General features: G+C 45.8%; 2 protein-coding genes across 3 annotated transcripts in view; one reads left to right on the top strand and one right to left on the bottom strand.

Annotated features, from left to right (window-relative positions):
• The window catches only part of DNAJC16 (DnaJ heat shock protein family (Hsp40) member C16), a gene marked incomplete at its 5' end in the record, with an annotated part of 12,678 nt that extends 8,006 nt beyond the window's left edge, over window positions 1–4,672 (top strand). Inside the window, 3 exons of the mRNA XM_019654851.1 lie at window positions 8–54; window positions 606–776; window positions 1,238–4,672. Coding sequence (XP_019510396.1) covers window positions 8–54; window positions 606–776; window positions 1,238–1,637 — 618 coding nt within the window. The remainder of the gene's footprint in view (window positions 1–7; window positions 55–605; window positions 777–1,237) is intronic.
• A 675-nt stretch (window positions 4,673–5,347) lies between these two features.
• Window positions 5,348–13,625, bottom strand: AGMAT (agmatinase (putative)). Of its 2 annotated transcripts, XM_019654841.1 has the most exons (7): window positions 13,325–13,625; window positions 12,122–12,324; window positions 10,087–10,135; window positions 8,844–9,039; window positions 7,718–7,897; window positions 6,426–6,510; window positions 5,522–5,692 (listed from the first exon to the last, which is right to left on the bottom strand). In XM_019654841.1, the coding sequence occupies exons 1-7, from the start codon at window positions 13,579–13,581 to the stop codon at window positions 5,619–5,621; spliced, it is 1,044 nt and encodes a 347-aa protein (XP_019510386.1). In that variant the 5' UTR covers window positions 13,582–13,625; the 3' UTR covers window positions 5,522–5,618. The 2 variants fall into 2 exon arrangements, with proteins under 2 accessions (XP_019510387.1, XP_019510386.1); XM_019654842.1 differs by lacking the exon at window positions 6,426–6,510 and having other exon boundaries at window positions 5,348–5,692.
• Between the last annotated feature and the right edge of the window lie 5,929 nt (window positions 13,626–19,554).

Raw genomic sequence — 19,554 nt, 5'->3', positions numbered from 1 at the left:
AGCCCAGGAGAAAGCCGGGAAGACGGAGCCCAGCTTCACCAAAGAAAACAGCAGGTTTCTCGAACAAAACACCAAACCCACCTCCCCTCAGCAGCAGCCCCACGGTCTGTGTGGTCTGATAAAGCAGCGTTTGACTGCGTGGTGTATATAAGAACTTTGGTTCAGCTCCTTGTGCGTGAGATGCAGGCATAGGGAGAAGTCACCGCTGATTCGTGTTCACTGAGACCCTCTAGGCGTTTAGACACTGGACCTGCTTCTACTCAGCACCAGTGGTTTCTCAGTCCCAGATTTAATAATGAGGGCAGGAAGCAAAGACACATGTCAGAGATGCTAGATGAGCCAGAAGCAGAGAGCGATGGGTCACCATAAGCATCGGTGACCTTCATCCTGCCCTAAAGCTGCTTCTGCGCCGACTGAATGGCTCTTTGTAGGCCTGGGCTTGCCAAATCAGGACCGTCCCATCCTGCCAGTGTATCAGGCTCGAGAACATTAAATCACACATCTAGTCTGATGAGAGCATAGCATTTTCTTCCACTCGTTCCTTTTAAAAGTAATGGCATTCTCCTACCCTGATAACAGCCTAACTCCTCACTGTTTCTCCACAGCAAGATTCCCAAAAAAGGCTTCGTGGAGGTAACTGAACTTACGGATGTGACGTACACCAGTAACTTGGTGCGCCTGAGGCCAGGCCACATGAACGTGGTCCTTATCCTGTCGAATTCCACCAAGACCAGCCTGCTACAGAAATTCGCTTTGGAGGTTTACACGTTCACCGGGTAAGTTCGAGTGTGTGAGCGAGAGATGGAGAAAGAAGGGCAGAGAGCATGTGCATTTGCGTAAGGAGGGGACGGAAGGAAAAGCCCATCCTTGCCTCTTACCTGTGCAGCGAGAGGTTGGCTGTGACCTTTCTAACCCAGAAACCTAAGCCGTCACGAAAGGACCTTTTTCACCCCGTTGACTTCATGTCCTGTTGGTTCTTCCCTGAGCCCTTTCGGGAAACTATTCCATAGCTCTGAGAGTGACGTTAAGGGACAGCCAGCAAGGGACGGGGAAATGGATGAGCAAAGTGTTGCAGCTGTTATAGAAGCCATCACAGAAATCCATCACGTTTTTCCTACATTCTGGCCCCTCTGATGTGCAGCCCCTTCCTATTATTTGAAGTCTGACTGAGGTATTTCTGTTCCCTGCAACTGAATGCGTCAGGAACTACCCTAAATCCTCATTTCTCTTCTTACAGGAGCAGCTGCCTACACTTCTCCTTCCTAAGTCTAGATAAACACAGAGAATGGCTCGAGTACTTATTAGAATTTGCCCAAGATGCAGCCCCGATCCCAAACCAGTATGACAAGCACTTCATGGAACGGGACTACACTGGTTATGTACTGGCTCTGAATGGCCACAAGAAATACTTCTGCCTCTTCAAGCCCCAAAAAACAGTGGAAGAGGAGGAAGCCATGGGGGCCTGCGGCGGTCTTGACTCTCCAGTCCATCTGGGTGAATCTCGGGGGAAATCTTCCTGTGGCCTTGGATCCAGGCCCATCAAAGGAAAATTGAGCAAGTTGTCCTTATGGATGGAACGCCTGTTGGAAGGCTCCTTACAAAGGTTTTATATCCCATCTTGGCCTGAACTAGACTGAGGATTTCAAAAAGAGACTTAAACTCTTCAGGCTTTTTAACAGGCCCCTGCAAACAGGTATTTTCAGGACTCAGACTATCACAACGGACAGAGTATAGATTTTAGATGATTCTTCTAGAACAATGGCTAGAAGAATCTTTCCTTTGTCCTGTTCTAACCTAGGAGTAAAAAACACCACCAGTTGAATTCCCTAGATCAAAAGATTTTCCTTTGGGGTTTTTTTCTCCTCATTTGAATGCCGCACTATTTGAAACAGACTGCTCATTTCCTCCTCCTCTGTGGTCCCCTTCCCAGCTCACAGCGCCCTCCCCTGTCCTGTCGGCTCTGGGAGAAGCGCAGGTGCTCACCCTGTGGCGGTACCTGGACGGAACCCCGCAGAGCCTGGTGTGCTGGTCGCTGGTTGGGCCATTGACCTCCCCTCCCCCTCCCGGCCCGCTGTGCTTCTGCCACAGTGCATGCTGTAACGGTGGAGGACCCACCGCAGCTTCTAGGCCCCGCATCTTGAAAGGGGCCTGGTTCCAAGCAATCATGCATTTGGTGGTTTTTCTGGTAGTAAGTAGCTGAAGTATGTACATTTGGGGGGTATCCCCCTACAGCAGTTTGTCAGCCATGGTTTTAAAAGGTTAGGATGAATGGGGGTTCTGCGTGTGAGCTTGGTTTTCTTCCCAAGGCAAGAAAAGGGAGGACTGGGCAATGACTGAAGGGACGGACCCCTTGGTGAGCGTCCCACCAGCCGCCTCCCCAGCACTAAATGTAGCCTGGAAGGATCCACGCCGCAAGAAGTACTGTGATGACGTGAGCCGTTTACATTTTCGGATGCCTTTCTGCCTCTGTGAGTTTTAGGGTATGGATATTAGGAGCCATAATTTTAATCTTGTTCTCTGAACGTAGAGATAAGCTGCTATAATCCAGTAGATGTTCAACTGAAGACACATTATTCCCACCTGCCATGAGTCAGGCTCAAGGAACCTTTTCACTCCCACTCCAGTGGTGTCTCTTTAGTAAAATACCACACTTGTCTTTGTATCAAGGAACCTAACAATTGTATTTTGAACACTGTTACCCCAAAAGTGCTGGATCTACAAGTTCTCTTTTGTGACAAGTGAACCAAGACTTGTTCTAGGCTCCTGTTTTGCAAAAAGCTTAACTTTGAGCTTCTGGCCTATATTTTGATGTCTCATCTTAATTGTTTCACTCGTAACTTACGGCTGCTTCACTAGTAACAGGGTCAGACCTATCATCAGCTTGCTGAGCTGCAGCGTACGATGGACTCCAGGCTGAATCATGCCAGCCAATTAGAGGGCTTACCTTTTCTTTTCAGGGCAAAACCACCAATGGCATTTGGACGACCTCGAAGAGCGGTCTGTTCAAATTCAGAGCAAATTGCCCTTTAAAGGCAATTTGTAAAGTGAAGGGTCAAAATCAGCGATGGGACAAAATAAGGTAGTATTTTCTTTAAACATAATTGCTTTAAACTAAGCTATTTGGATCCTGAATAATTTAAATATTGAGCTACAGTAGCAAGTCATAAATTACTTGAGCCAGGAATTCCTCTAGTTTTCACGGAATCTATAGCTTTATGGAAAAAATAAATAAATCACTACCAGGCTTCATTTTGCCTCGTGATCCTCTAAAAGTGGATGCTTACTGATTACCATATCTCACGTCACCTGGCCAGGTAGAAAGATCCCAGAATTCATTTGGATGCTTGATGCACCCATCTTCAAAATTATTCTCTGAGTTGTCTATGGCCAGGTTGCTTATATGAGTATGATTTGGTTCAGTGATAGGTTTTCATTTTTAATTTCTGATGTTAGTGGGATTCCTGACCTTAATTTCCGAAAACCAAAACTCCCCAGATTTGTTCATTTAAAAAATGTTTTATCATTAAAATATAAAGCACCTTCAGACAGCTGTACCTTCCACTTGTGCTAAGAAAGGAGAGTGATAATAGGATTGAAGACATTCCTGGCATATATTTCAGTCCAAAAACTCTTCCACAGACCTCTTTGGGGGCTGGTAGATCTGTCTCCCAAGAGGACACTAAGGAGCTTTTATTTTTAAAATGAACTTTCCCCTTGATCACCCACTTTTTTCCTCCTGAATCCTGTTCCCATTAATTTGTTACTTTTGTGTCAAATGCCCGAGCCATCATCATGCTCAGCCAGTGCCACCATTTCTCCTTCTGATGTCTGTAATCACACGGACCCAGTTTGGGTTTTAACCTCCTAGTCTTCCATATATGTATCTTGGCAACATTGATGAATTTCTAGGTAGGTTTCACTGGTTGATAAAGACTATGTATCAGGTTTTACTGGTTGATAGAGACTATGTATCATGTTTAGCAGATGGGGATGAAAGCTGGCCTTAAAAAAAAAAGTTTTTGTAGAATACATGCCCATTTGAAAAATATTGTTTTATTGCTGGGGTGTCAGTTGCACAATTTTATCTAACAGAGAGGTGGGCAGCAATTTCAATGCACAAGACTGCCCCAACTTCCATTAGACACCACGGTCTCACTGTCATCACTTACCATGAAAATTTGGTTGTAGTTTTCAAACAGTAGGTTGATTTCCTCCTCATTCAGTACATAAATGTTTTCCTGCTATCAAGAAAAATGGGATCTGAATGTGTTTTAAGTGATTTGCTTTGTTTGGGAAATGGGCTTAGACGTAAACCCACAAAATTTTTTTAAAGTAAAATTCTCTGAAAGCTGATGCAAAACATTTGAACAAATGAGACATTGCTCACATCCAAATACCTGCCATTGTCCTTGGAAAACAAATGCAGTGCGGCAGCTGCTGCATCTCTGTTCAGTTTGTCAAGGAAAATAATTATACTTTCGAGACAGATCTGAAAAGAAGGTGAATATTTTGCACTTTTGATACTCTTAGGAACAAATAACTTATTTGGCAAATGGTGTCTTTTTTATGTTGTTTTTGTGTTTTGTATTGTGAACAGGCATTGAAGCTGATGTTATTTTCGTTTTAAGAATATTACCAACTGGAAACAAAAATAAACTATTTTAATGTGTGATGATTACGGGTAGCTCCTGCATTATGGGATGATTATTTGATCATGGACATGTTATCAACAAAACAATTTGCATGAAACTCAGCGCGTGCTTAAGAGCGCGTCCTAACTACAGATTTCGGGGACTGTTGCCACAGAGGGTGTGTCAGCTTGAAGAGTAGATGACACAAAACAGGCTTGCAGGCAGTGGGCTAAGGAGGTGTCATCAAGAGCTCTCTGGAGGCCAGCTGGTGTCATCTGGCTTCGGAGACATTTCGTGGACCCTTCTGGGCTTGTGAGTGGGAAATTTATTAGGATCTGCGAGTTCCTTGCAAACTTTTTGTTTATGTTCCCGATGGCCCTGAAATCAAGATGCAGCCCCAAGCTCCTCAGAGGAGAAGTTATATTTTAAAGGAAGATACTATAGAAATGTGGAAAGTTTATGCCGTGCTATTTTATAGTCTTTCTTTTATTTCATTCCTCCAGTTTTTAGACAACCTTGAACTAAATTCTCCATCCCTTTCCCCTTTATCCTCCACCATCTTTCATTAAAGGAAAAAAATTAACAGCACAAGCGCTTTTTTTTTTTTTTAATTGGGGAACAGCCATGGTCATTGGTTACACATTGCTTTCATGCTTTTAGGGATGGCGCAGCTCACAGTGGCCCATGTGGGGATCGCACCGGCAACCCTGGTGTTATCAGCACCATGCTCTCACCAACTGAACTAACCGGTCCCCGTTTTGTTTTGTTTTTTGTTTTGTTTTTAAAGTTAATTCAAACGCCTTAGAGATAGTAGCAGTTTGGATTAGAGTTCTACTGAGTGCCCTGATTTTACAGCCACCAGCAAGCGACACTTGCAGCAGAAAGTTTTATTGGCATTAACTCTTTAGTACTCAGACTGCTTGCTCATAAATTCTTCTTGGAAATGTGTCATTGATGCAATCTGTTTTATCTTGAAGAGCACGAGATTCAAACGACTGTCACTTTGGGGAGAGCACACAACATCTCAAACAGCAGGTTAGCTGCCAGGAGGGCCGTGTTCCCTATAAAAGAGGTAAAAACCAACATGAAGACACCAAGCCTCTCAGGGCCCCTCAGCCTTCCTCACTTTGTGCTTCCTTCCCAGGATCCTGCCTTCCATACTTTTGGGGCAGAGGAGGGGGGGCTGTTCAATCACCCTGCAGACATGCTTTCCCAGGCATTCTGCTCCATTGAGCATCATTTAGAAATAGTATTTTAAAATTCAGAAGGCTCTTTGTTTTCTCTGAGAACAGGTTTTCCCCTAATGGAAAACATAATGTGTGTGTGTTGTATTTATTATCTATGCTCTGAAACTAATTGGCCTAACCCTATAAGGTTTTCTGTATTAAAATTATTGGGATGGCATGGGCACTAAATAGCTCTCCTAAACCAGCTAACTCTCCACTTTATTAATTTTAATAAGTATTATTTATCCTTCGAGAATTCACTTTTCAATGAAATTTCAAAGGAGGATGGAGCTGTGCCACCCGGTCTCTAAACTGCGAGCTGTTTTCTTTCTCTTGCGGACCTGTGAGCAAGCTCATAATACTTAGCTGCCTCCCAGGGGTTCTGTTAGGCTCGTTAGCTCCCGTTTGTAAGGTGTGTAATCACAGGTGTATTTTCTCCGCTGTAGGTCATACTCAGCAGGTTCCCGAGTTAACGCAGAAGGACCCTTATTAACTGGTACTTATTAACTAGATTAATATCATTTCAACTAGCAGCTGCCCACACATCACAGGTCTCTTGCTTACTCACCCGAAGGATCGTATGGCGGTGAAACTTCCACAAGGTCACAACCTACCACGTTCAGGCCTTGACAACCCCGGATGATCTCCAGAGCCTGCCCAAGACCAAGCCACAGTGGTAAGCATGTCCAGTGAAAAGCAACCAGGAGAGGCCTCAGTGGGTTTCTCCTAACACATGCCCACCTGCTGACTGGGAACTGTTGCTTTCCCTCAGTATACATCTATGGACTGCCAGGCACACCGGCGGGCATTAGAGAGACACAAATGACCAGCGCACAGCACCTCCTCCCGAGGGCTCCACAGTGTGATCAGGGAGACAAGCAAACCAATCATTCCAATGCCAAATGAAGGGCTTCAGGAAAAACAGGGTAGAATAGTATAAGCACACGTAACAGTCAGAAGAGGTGGGGGCTGGCCGCCCCAAGGTAGAAACACTTAGCTCAAGAAATCGACCAAGAAATGAGCAGGGGAAGGGCAGCCCAGGCAGAGGGAACGGGAAAGACACATGCAGAAGGCGCCAGGATGAAAGGAGTGCCAGTAGTTAGAGGTGGCTGGAAGACAGCAGAGATGAGGGGAAGAGAGTCGCTTTGTCTCAAAGAGTTTCCATTCTGCAGGTGAGAAGCCCAGAAGGATGGTGAGCTGAGGCACCAGGACTGTGTGTCAGAAATCTCTCTTGATGGGAACTGAGAATGGCTTCGAAGAAGCAGTTAATGACCATCCTCCTTTCTTAGAGAATGTGAGATAATTACGTTCAAGCAGTCTTCATTCATTTCCTCACAAAGTGAGTCCCTACTATTTATCTGTCAGGCACTGTTCTAGGCTCCAAGGATAGAGGAGTGAACAAATCAAAGGCCTCGCCTCCTGGAACCTTCCCTTCTACTCATAACCTCACTCCAATTCTGCCTCCCTGGGTTCACGCTCAGCGCACCCTGTCAGAGCTTCATTTGGGTATTTTCCAAAACTCTTGAATTACCTTGGTAGCTGGTTAATCCCGCTGTGTGCACTTTTAAAATGTAATCCCAAAACCGCAAGTTAGTGTACTACAATATTGTCCCCATAAACTGACTACAGGTAGACCAGAGGCAGAAAAATCAGGTCAAGGATTATGATATCCCAGATAAGAAATGGGCCCTTGCTAAAATCAATAAGTGAGTATTCAAACCTCCAGTTGGCCCAGTAAAGGCCTACGTGCCCTGCTTTTAAAATCCTATTCTAACCCCCGAGGACTCACTACAAGGCCCAGAAAAGTAGGGAGTTAAACATCCTCACTCCCAGAAATGGTCGCTGGTGGAGCCTCCTTACCTGGCTTGGGGTGAGACCAGCAATTTCAGGTGTCCCCGTCCCTGGGGCATAGGCAGGATCCAGGCCGTCAATATCAAAGCTGATGTACATGGGTTTGCCTCCCATCTGCTGCCTCACTTCCCCCATCAGAGGAACCAGCGACTTCATCCAGCAGTCTTCAGCCAGGACCACCCGGAAGCCCTGAGGAGGCAGGAATTGAAGGGCAGGAAGTCAAGGCTTTGCATGGCAGCACTTACTGGGCATTTCTTATGTGCCAAACCCCATGCTAAGCTCTTGATGGGCACGTCACATTTGACCCTCAGTCTTCATGAGGAGGGAACTATCCCCATTTTCCAGGTGAGGAAGGGAGAAACGATGGCTGGTAACAAAGCAGGGAGAGGGATGGCCGGGTGGCTCAGTTGGTTAGAGCACGTGCTCTTAACAAGAAGGTTGCCAGTTTGACTCCCGCATGGGATGGTGGGTTGCAACTTTGCCCCCCCGCCTCCTCTGCAACTAGACTGAAAACAGCGACTGGACTTGGAGCTGAGCTGTGCCCTCCACAACTAGATTGAAAGACAATGACTTGACTTGGAGCTAATGGGTCCTGGGAAAAACACACTGTTACCCAATTTAAAAAAAAGCAGGGAGAAAGTCAAAGCAAAGCTGACCTATGGAGATGGGATCAGAGAGCAGCCTGGCTATAGCAAGAGTGAGAAAATCAGGACAGCTCATGCCAGCACCTCCTGACTAGCTCTGTCCAGAAGACTGGCCACTGCATGCTCTAAAAGTCGTACATGTTTACCTGGGAGCCACTCTGCCTAGTGGGTATGAGGATGAGAACTAAGATGGCGGCCACTCGCCTTGGGTTTGGACCTCTTCAGCTCATTTCCAAGCCAGCAACAGCCAGAGGTTAGTTCGTTTCTGCTTGCCTCCCCACCCCGGCAAGAGGCCTCCTCCGCCTCATGAACTAACACCCTCTCCCCTCTATGCTCCACGCGGCCCTCGTGATGCCAGCCCAGCCTTTCATCCCATTTTTTGAAGTTGATTATTAGAGCCCCTATTGAACCCCTAGCCACCACTGAGTGGGCAATGGAGAGAAAGGTAGTTCGCGGGCAGAAGACAGTGGGAGGGGCGTTCGGTCTGTCACCTGGCTCCGGCTGTATCTGTAGGGATCCACGGTCATGGAAGAGCCCCGGATGCCAATCTGCACCACGCGCTTACAGTCCAGGAGTCCCTCGTCCACGCAGCGGCGGAAGGGCGTCCCGTGATAGATCTTCTCTCCCAGGGCTTTGTCGGCTGTGTCCGTGTGAGCGTCCACGTGCAGCAGCCCCACGGGGCCATGCCTGATGACAACAAGGTGGCTCAGAGGCCACACTTCCTTATGGGCCCTGAGCACAGCCACCCTCCAGGCCACCAAAACTTGATGACAGTTCACATCCAGGGAGGGGAGCCCTGACATCAGTTACTGGCCTTGCAACTGGTTTCTGTCTTCAAATGACTTAGCATCTCAGAACAATAAACTCAGAGAAGGCAGGCCAAAAATAGACATGCATTTAGCTGCCGCCCACTGCCTATCACCCAGAATTTTCTTCACTTAGAGATGGAGAGAGCTGGGAGGATGACAACAAAGGGTGAGCTCAGCTGAACCAATCAGAGCCGCCTTGTCTCCAGCTGTGGCACCAAGCAGCAGGTTTGACCCAGCTCTCTCACTATCATCTCCATCAACCCTGCTAGCCCCCCAAAAGAAACATACACTCCAAAACAACGCTAGGCAAACACAGCTTCGAGAAGACTTGGACCCACGCACCCAAAATTAGAAATCTACCCACATGTCTTTTCCCATCTATGAATTCTGGAGCTGCCACCACCTTGGCCCATCTCTCTTTCTCAAACTAATTAACCAAAGTGAATCAATCCCTGGTGGACTTCCACTATGAGGAAACCCAGCTCCTCATTTTCTGGGAAAGGAGCCCTTCAGGAAGAACCAAGGCCTCTCCTCAGTGAGCAGCACTGTTGTGACTGTCAGTATTTGTGTTTGGCCTTTGAGCAAAAAATAAATAAATAAACCACAAGTTAGCTGGGGTTGTAAATTTCACTAGAGGCTCATCTTCTAAAAACAGAGGCAAATGCTGAGCGTGCATACCAGAAGAGATCTTGGGCAAGGCAGAAGTGTTAATAATAAATTGTCTTGGCTTCCAGCTGGTGACTGACAGAGACACCTGGAGCCCAACCTTCATTTTGATCCACAGAAGCAACTCACTGGGGAAGTTCCTATCGCCCCCAATAACCCGAGCCAGCAGAGGTCACCTGATGCCATCCCGCAACAAACAACTGACTCCCTAGCTCCTGAAGTTTGAAACCTTGCTTGGGCCCAGATATTTGAGACTTACTTTTTTGCCATGGCTTGCAATATAGGATATGTAATTGTGTGATCCCCACCTGCAAAAAGAAAAAAAGGAGACATCTGGAATGTGGGTAAGATTAGGGGACCGTGTATTACACAGAATAATCTTCAATTTGTCCAATTCTGCCACCCTTTCTATTAGACTGAAGAACTATAACCCCAGCAAAAATAAGATATTGTTTGGCAGTGGGGAAATGGCCACTGGATGTTTGAAGTTACATTGTCTCTTAAAAATTAAGTGAATTTAAAGCATACAGGTAAAATGCGCAGAACAGCTCTGTCTGCTAGAACTTTCTGCAATAATGGACATGCTCTCTAAATGCACTAGCCAATATGGTAGCCACTAGCCACATGGGGCTATTAAAATGTGGCTCATGCAACTGAGGAGCTAAAATTTTTATTTTATTTAAATCAACAATGATTTAATAATTATTTAAATAATTAATTTAAAATTAATTTACTTTAAATAGCCACATGCAGTTAGTGGCTACCATATTAAATAGCACAGACCTAGAAAAGTATTGCTAGAAAAGACCTAGAAAAGTAGTGATAACTTTTAATAAAAACAGTAGCTAGGGCCGGCCCAGTGGCGTGTTGGTTTAGAGTTGGCTTGGGACACCAGCTCTGAGCAGCAGGGCCCCAGTTCGGATCCAACATTAGAGCCAGTGACGCTGTGCCCTCTACAGCTAAGATGGTGAACAACAGCTCGACCTGGAGCTGGGCTGCCGTGAGTCACCAGCGACGGTGTAGCTGCAGTGGGGCTGCAGTGGGCTGCTGTGAGCTACTGTGAGTGGCTGGCAGCTGGCAGTGTGAGCTGCCGTGAGCTGCTGTGAACAGCCATTCAATAGCTGGTGACCAATCTGCCTCACCCAGGAAGAGCGCAATGATCACAATACCAACATGGGCCAGTGAAGTGATGTCTTCCACAACTAGACTGAAAAACAAAAGGACAGCAACTTGTCTGTTCCCCTTCCTTGATTCCCAAACACTGTTTCACTCCCCAATCCCCCAATAAAATCTTTAAAACAAACAAACAAACAAAACAATAGCTAACATTCATTAAAGCTCAAAATATGCCAGGCACAATGCTGGGAGTTTTGAATGCACTTTCATTATATGTCCCTCACATAATATAATGTGGTAGGTGTTGTCATAATTATTATTCCCATTTAAGAGGTGAGAAAATGAAGCATAAATAGCTAGTGAGAGGTGGAGCTGAGATTCCAAACCATGGCATCCAGAAACCACACTTCTTACCATTATGCTCTGCAGCCTAGGCCCTCAAATTTGGCAAAAATAAATTTGATATTTAGCAAAAGGTCTACATCATTTTAACTATTTGTGAAGCAGAAGAGAAAGAAATGCTGCAGTCAGAGTCGGGGGGGGGGAGAAAGGGAGAGCCGCCCAATAGATTGATGTAGACCCTGACGAGGAGGGAACCGCGCTGTACAGGCCTCCTCTCGAAGTCCCTCAAACAATGTCCTTGAAACAGTTCAGAAGTCACTCTGAGCCCCTGATGGCAGACTTCGCCAGGCCTGGGATCAAGGGCTGGGACAAAGGTGAGAAGGGTGAGAGGCATCTGCTTGCAGGGATGCAACATTTAAAGGATACCAAAAAACTCAGTAATCAAGATAAATACTATTTTCATGTAATATTTTTAAAACTCAAAACCAATGCAAAACCATGATAAATTTTACAGAAAGATGGGACCAGTAACTGCAGTTGAGCCATATTGGAGCCCGAGGCAAAAGGGGAAAATCAGTAATCCTGTTGACTTTTTCGGCACCCCTTAAATTTTGCAAGGAGGCGAATGCTAGTCCTAGTCCATCCCTGTCAGTCATAGAAGCCCAACATCTCAGTATCCTCTCCCCAGGGGTTCCAATACGTGAATTAAGAATGTTCTCTATCCTACTGTCTCCACATTCACAGTGGCTTGCCCTGGAGAAGCAGCTGTACTCCAGCCCAAGACGAATAAACCCTGAGTGAAGAGACCTGCACTTGGCCCTTGAAAATGCCATTACCCAAGGTCAGAGGAATACAGCCAGCGGCGACAATTTTGTGATAGGCCTCTTGAATTAAGCGGCAGCTGTCCTGAAGGTTGTAAAGATTGACATTCACGTCTCCTAGGTCTGCCACCATGAGGGACTGGAAGGGGAGGGCCCCTGTGCTAGGGTTGACTGTCCGAAGCATCACTGATTCTTCCCGGATCCGTCGGGGTCCAAACCTGGAAGAGAAAGAACCATCCCTCAAGGCTTAGAGGTCCTGCCTGGGGGGGTGAAGGGTGGGGGCTTCTCAGCCTCTGCACTGGTGACATTTGGAGCTAGATGTTATTGGGGGGGGCCATCCTGTGTATGGTAGGATGTTTAGCAACATCCCTGGTCTGTCCCCAGTAGATGCCAGTAGCACCCCTTCTCCCAAGTTGTGATAACCAAAAATGCCTCCAGACACTGCCAAATGTCCCCTGGAGGCAAAATAACCCTGGTTGAGAACCAATGATCCAGGCTACATATTGAAGAGATTAAAGGCATAGATTTAGGAACCCACCCATCACCAATTTACTACACGGGCATTAGATAATCTTTTAATCTCCCTGAGCCTCAGTTTCCTAATCTATAAAAAAATTATGATATTTACTTAACCCTGTTATAAGAATTAAATGAGGTCATCTATGCAAAGCGCCTTGCACTTAGACATTTAATAAATGGTGGCATTTATAATATAATTTAGGCCAGTAGTCAAATGTAATGTTGCTGAGCTGAATCGGAAATAGCTGAAGCTCAGTAATTAGGAAAAGGAACTTTTCTTCCTCTGACTCAATCTTAGCAAAATGACCTTAATTGGAGCCATTCTTGAGTCAGGTGACATCTAGAGGTTTTGAGAAGGGGAAACCAGCTTTTTCTGTTCTCAGATGTAATGTCTCCTGCCACTGTAAACTGGGGGTACCCCCAGCCATCATCCCAGCAATAACCGGGGATCAGGGTGTGGAGAAGGCTCCGGGCTCTGAATTCCCTTTCTTTACCAATGGATGACACACGACACACGTGTTCAGCCCTCCGGGTTGATGAGGAAGAATGGAAATCAGCTTTCTCTCCAACTACTAGGGGCACTTTGGGGCCAGACACCAGCTTCCAACCCCAGCCCAGGTGAGGTGAGCAGAGTCGCCTGTTTGTGCCCAGTGGCCCTCAGGCTGTCTAGCCATGTGTCCCCGAGCCCTTGGGCCTTACCTCGCTCCTGGCCTGTTGGAGGTCCCAATGTCCAGCGGCACCCCGACGAAGGCGGCATCCAGCCCCTCAGGGGAGGCCTGCACCGGCAGCCGCATCATGGAGCAGACGCCCACCGGCCTGGCCATGAACTCGGAGCTGGGGGGCTGGTTCGGCGGGGCCTCAGAGGCCTGGCGGCTGAGGCTGCGGCCGGGGTCGCGGAGCCCGCAGGCAGGACGTGCGCCCCCGCCTGCATAGCGGGACGCCAGCATCCGCAGCATGCCGCCTGTCCGCCCGCCTGCGGGACAGGCTGGTCCCCGCAGCGCCCAGGGCACGTGTGCCAGCGCCCCAGCCGCCCTGGGCTCAAAGGGCAGGGGTGTTCGGGGGATCGAAGGTGGGGGAGGGGCCCTCGGGACCCAGCCGCGCTCTCCCCACACCTCTGTGTGGACTTCGGCCTCTGGCTTCTCTAGACAATAGAGCGGGGCGCGGGCTACCGGCTCAGACCCATCCTCACTGTCCAGGGGAATCTGCGCCCCCAAGGCCCTTGTAGTTTCTCGTGTTCAGAGTAACAGTTATGAAAACCCGAAAGATTGGAAGGGAACAGACCTTTCTCTAAGCGAGAGAAATTGGACATTTAAAAAAATCATGTATTGAGAAATGTCTGGCTGGGTGGGATTCTCAGGGAGCAGGGAGTTTTTCTAAAAAAAACTTCTTTTAAAATGGACAGCGGTGAGCCCACTGATCTGCAGTTCTCATTATTTCTAAGGGGGAAAAAAAGACACATGGGGAGAAAAAGAAAAGAAGTGATGTGATGAAGTAAGGTAAGCTATTTGGTGGTATGATATATGCTTTAATCTCTAGAAGTTGAGATTGTTTGGAAAAGGCCCCAGTTGGCATTACCTTGTAACCTTTACTGGAAAGTCACTCATTAAATCCCACACCACCCCAGCCTCCACTCTGCAGGGCCAAGCCGGTTCCTATAATGGTCCAGAAGGGATATTCCGTGCTGGAAGGCTGGGTAGGAAGTAGGTCCCCACCCTTTTCTGAAACAAATGCAACCATCTCTTGGTTATCCTCTTAACACCCCATGCCCAGATTCTGCCACTATTACTTTCATATTCGTTGTCCCGAATGTATCATTTTCTTACTTCTGGTTTTTCTTTTATTCTCACAAATATTTGAGTGCCTACTATGTGCCAAGCACTATGTGACGATTCTCCAGCCTCTCTCCATCATTCACTATTGCTGAACGCTCCGTCCGGATAAACTTTCCTCAGGTGGCCTCGTTGACCAGATGTGGTCCTGCTCTCCTTCTCTAATGGAGATCTCTTTCAATATCGAGGTGACAGTTTTCACCTACAGGCAGTTAATTCACAACCCAAATCCCACCTAGCCCTGGGCTCAGCCCCTCGTTTGCTAAGTCCCCACATGGGTGTTTTGACAGCACCTCCCGTGGGCTGCAAGTTCAGCAACTTTCCACCTCCTCTCGGATCCTGCCCTCTGCCCCATCCTTTGGGAAGTCCCGGTGGCTTCCTGCATGCAAGCCCCTCACTCCTTTCCTCTGCTGCCACTCCAGTTCATGCCACCTCTAGCTTTTCAACTGGGCTCACCACTGCCAGTATCACATAGATTTCTCTGACAGAGAAGACTTCCTGAAGCCAGCCCACCATTGTAATTCCCATTACGCGTCTTCATGTACTTGTCCCCCAGCCATTGCTCACCTTCCACAGCCCCGCTCTCTCGGCTCCTAACTTTGCGTGTGCCTCATCCTGTGCCTGGGATCCTGTCTCCCTGCTTCCCGTCTCTACAGGCCCAATGCAGAGCTGAAGCCCCGGCTCAAAGTACTCTCTCTGAAACTCTTAAAACCTTAGCAATTTTCTATCTGGGATAAGTATGGGATCTGAAATCAGGAAAAAAAAAAAGTTAAATCAGTGTATCTCAATCATTAATGGCAGAAGAGCGAAGCCATCCCCATCCCCACGGGTCTAGGGGCATAGTTCAAAGTAGCCTTCCATTTGGCCCAGCGTCTCTTTGAAGTTGCATGTTTGGTCTTGCCCATTTGTGCAGTTATTCGATTTCATAACACATGTCTCTTTTAGCATGAAAATATATTATTGGCCAGTTAAAGTGTCCCCCAAACCTTTCAAGTAAAGCTGTCACTCCAACAACTTAGGTTTAACCCAGCCCCCCCAATGTGTACATCCCTGAGGTACCCGGTCAGGGAAGTGTGGACGAAGCATGTCCACCTGAGCAACCCTCCCTTTTGAACCTGTTTCCTACTCTGTAAATGGGATGATAGTCCTTACTGGTTGCTCTTGGGAGGATTAAATGAGGCCCACTGTGAGCGACCATTGTAAACCACGCATCGATCAATAACAGGGAGTGTTGTCATTGTATGTTTTATTTCCTCTACCACAGAGTATCCCAACCAGCGGTCATAGCACACCGGTGTATTGCAATTGGGTAACAGGTGGGACACAATATAAAGATCCCATGGCCCTTGGGGCTGCCAGCTAGGCCAGCCACCTCTGGGCCATCCAAGAAGAGGATGATGGAAGCAGAGCCGAGTCTGACATCCTGCCCTGCGATCCCCACGTGTCGGCAGCAGGATCTGTGGCATTTGCTGCTTGTCACGTGTTCCCACCTGGACATCCACCTCAGAGGCCAGCTGCCAACGCATTGCTGCACAGCACGTACGAGGGCCAGGGGCCCTGCTAGAGAAGTCGGGTTCCAGGGTCCCCAGGGAGGAGCAACAACCCAAGGTACAACTGGTCGGGGCAGGGAGGCTGGTTGGGGGGTTCTGGCTAGAGGAGCCCCAGATGGCTGACCCAAATCTGTCTCCACGTAGTATCAGATATTTCGGTCCATGTTTTGGCTGGTGTCCAAGCAGTATCCAGGCTAACTTCAGGATAACTGCTTTAACAATGATTCTGGGCAGGGTGATATTAAAAATATTCAACATCTGAGATGTCACAGACATTGACCAATCAGAACAGATGCCAGCTAGACATAAACAGTGAAGACCAGGACATAGCAAGGGGAGAGCAACCCTGAAGGAATATGCTTTAAATCAGAGCATTTAAAAATGCTTGCTTGCTAGGAAAGAGTTTGATTGGATTCAAAATCCATTAATGTTCTCATAAGACATTTCAATTCTACAATTGTTAGTGAAAGAAAAATAAGACATTCCTTTAAATATTTTAATTTTTGTAAATTTTTTAATGTGAAAATGTTTAACATTTTTATTACCTACTTGAGTTTCTGATTATTTATGGCTATCAAGAACTTGAAGAGACACTTCTTAAAAAGTCCTGGTCACTTATTGTACATAGCCATTTCAAGCATAAGACCTTATATTTAAAAAGGTTATATTCACTGAAGAAAGCTAAAATTTTGAAAATACTTTATTTGGAAATTTTTATATCCCAGCTTAATATTCAGTGCTCTGTCTAATACTTTCAAATCATAATTATACACCATGTAGAAAATTGTAGATTATTTTACCGAAACAAATACTGATGCCCCAAAATGCACCCCCCAACCCCCCAGTATACCTCAGTGGGACATAACAAACTAGATCATTTTCTGTGTGCACCATGACAGAATAAAGGTTCCACAGCACCATTCTAGCAAACTGTAAGTTCCAATATCTGCTTCGTCCTTTAAGCCAGCCTCTGAGGGCAGTGCCCTATAACAAACACGTAATATAATAAACAGAGCTTCTGGAAGCTCTGGAGAGCAGCTCTGGGGAGATGACTATTTCAGCCAAAAAACTGCGACAGCCAAAGAGTATGAGGAAAACACCATGTACATTTCAGCTGTCTGCCTGGATTCCCTTTGGCCTAGAGCATGACGCAAGGGTTCCGCAAGAGTCAACACTTTGAACTTGTCTGTGCTTGCACAGGCTCAGCAACGGTTTTGCAGCAACTCCAGCCCCCACGGGACATCTGGCATTTACCTTTAGCTTCCTTGTTCCCTGGCCCTAAAGAAAAATACAGATGTTTCTGAGCATGTTCAGAATACTTTTATCGAAGTTTGTCTGAATCTCCACTCTTTTACTTATTTTACCAATAAACACACACACTCAGCAATGCCTCAGGGTATATTTTACACACTCACATGGAGTTCCCTCCAATAATAGCATCATTTTTGAATATAGAAAATAAGAATATGTACTATTTAAGAATAAATGGTTGTTTGGTCTCTATTGTCAGCTTGTCGAATGGACATCTAGAGCCTGATTAATCCAACCACGTTTTTTTTTAACTGGGGAACAGACATGGCCATTGGTTACACATTGCTTTCATGCTACAATGGTATAGTTGACTCTTTTAAGGAGGGCACAGCTCACAGTGGCCCACGCAGGGATCGAATTGGCAACCTTGGTATTAGCAGCACCACCCTCTAACCAACTGAGCTAACCAGTCACTCCAATCCAGCCACTTTTATCCAGGCACCAGATAATTGGCCCTCTTGGTCTCTACCTAGTCCAAAAGAAAAAAAGGGAGGGGAAAGCATGAATTTCTCTAAGGAAAGACCCACCTAGTGAATTTTAAATAATATCACTGTTATGCAGTTTCAAAGTCAAGCCAGGAGAGGGCACAGAAAACTTCTGCCTGATCAGCTAACAAAGAAAAGAAGAATTCAGGAAATGGACAGAGCTCTCCTTCAGTCATCCATCAGGCGACACACAGGTAGGTTGCTTAGTCAGTCTGATTTGATCCTGAGATCACAACAATTTTATTATAAAGTAGGCTATCTTAATGTAATTTGCACCATTGAATTTTTCTTAGAGAAAAATGTTCAGATTTTTGCAAGCCCCAGCCAGTGTCCTGTGCATTTCTTTTAGTTGGGATTCCTTTTTGCCTTTCTGAGGAAGTCAGCTGCTTGTGAGTAGCTCCTCTTCGTCTGCAAAGTGGAAACTGTAAGAGCTAACCTTTCTGACTTCCTGGTGATGATCTACAGCTGAAAGTACACGATCAACCTGGTCCTCAGAGAGAAAGGCATTAGTCAAATGCAAGGACTGCTTATTAATTATAAACTATATACTCTGGATAGATAGATCTGGCTCAAGTTATTAGTAAGACTGAATATTCAATATTTGATGACTAAAGGGATTGTAGCTTAAAACTGAGGTTCTAACATGACACAAAGCTCCGGGACACATGGAAAAATGCTGTTTAGACAAATCCATCTATGAGTCAACTCGTGCAATTCAAACCAGGAGAACATCGTTATACATGTTTGAAAGGTAAGAATGAATGCTTGAAGTACAGATAGAGATCTCAGACACATAAAGCATGTATGATACAATGTTTCCTACAGTATAATAATCAGTGGTATGATAAGTATTTGTTTTAATGACTTGCTTTTACATCCCAATTTCCTTGAATTCAACGCGATATATGTTATATCGCATTTGTCATTCGAGTTATCCTATAAAATAAATAATACATATTATTTATATTTTATAAGTAAACTGAAGTGCCAAGCTAGTGATGTTGCTGTATAATGCATGACAGGTTCCTCCCAGCATCCAGAATTGGAGATGGTTTTACCTGGCAAAGTTTCAGTCGGACTGGTTGTGAGGGAGTGTCATCATTTACTGGATAGCTAAGAGAATAAAGATATTCCCCCATATTGACATCATTCTCATGGCATCATTCTCATAGCTATCAAAATTGTTTCAGAGCTCCACTTTTAACACTTAAGTTTCAGATCCAGGCTCCAAATATTCACTTCATTACTTAAACTTAGTTTCTGCAACAATAACCAGAAGCTAAATGATTGGTCTCAGCTCAGAGTTTAAAGAACAGAACTAGAATTCAGGCTTTCCAATTTCTCATCTAACATCCTGTCCACTGCCTTGTGGATGAGTCAAACAGACACTTTTTCTTTTGGCATCATCCTTTATTTTCTCTCTTAATTGAAAACTTTTAATCTTCCTTTTAAGATCTTTAATTTTTTTCTGATTATAAAAGTAAAACGTGTGTTGGACAATATGAAAGTCCACCATAATCTTTGCCTACCAAATCAAGGTTATATTTCAATACATGTAAGGCTTTTGAAAAAAGTCAAAGCTGGGTTTAGCCTATATAAAGTGGGTGACAACTTCCTTTTTCACCTTAAAATTTCTTGGAAATCTTTTTTTTTTTAAAGATTTTATTGGGGTATTGAGGGAGGGAACAGTGTTGGAGAATTGGGGAAGGGGAGCAGATTGCTGTCCTTTCGTTCTTCAGTCTAGTCGTGGAGGA

Source organism: Hipposideros armiger, unplaced genomic scaffold, assembly GCF_001890085.2.
Source record: "Hipposideros armiger isolate ML-2016 unplaced genomic scaffold, ASM189008v1 scaffold_232, whole genome shotgun sequence".
NCBI classification, from domain to species: domain Eukaryota; kingdom Metazoa; phylum Chordata; class Mammalia; order Chiroptera; family Hipposideridae; genus Hipposideros; species Hipposideros armiger.
Note: the sequence above shows the minus strand (reverse complement) of the source record. Positions and strands in the feature narration are given on the sequence as shown.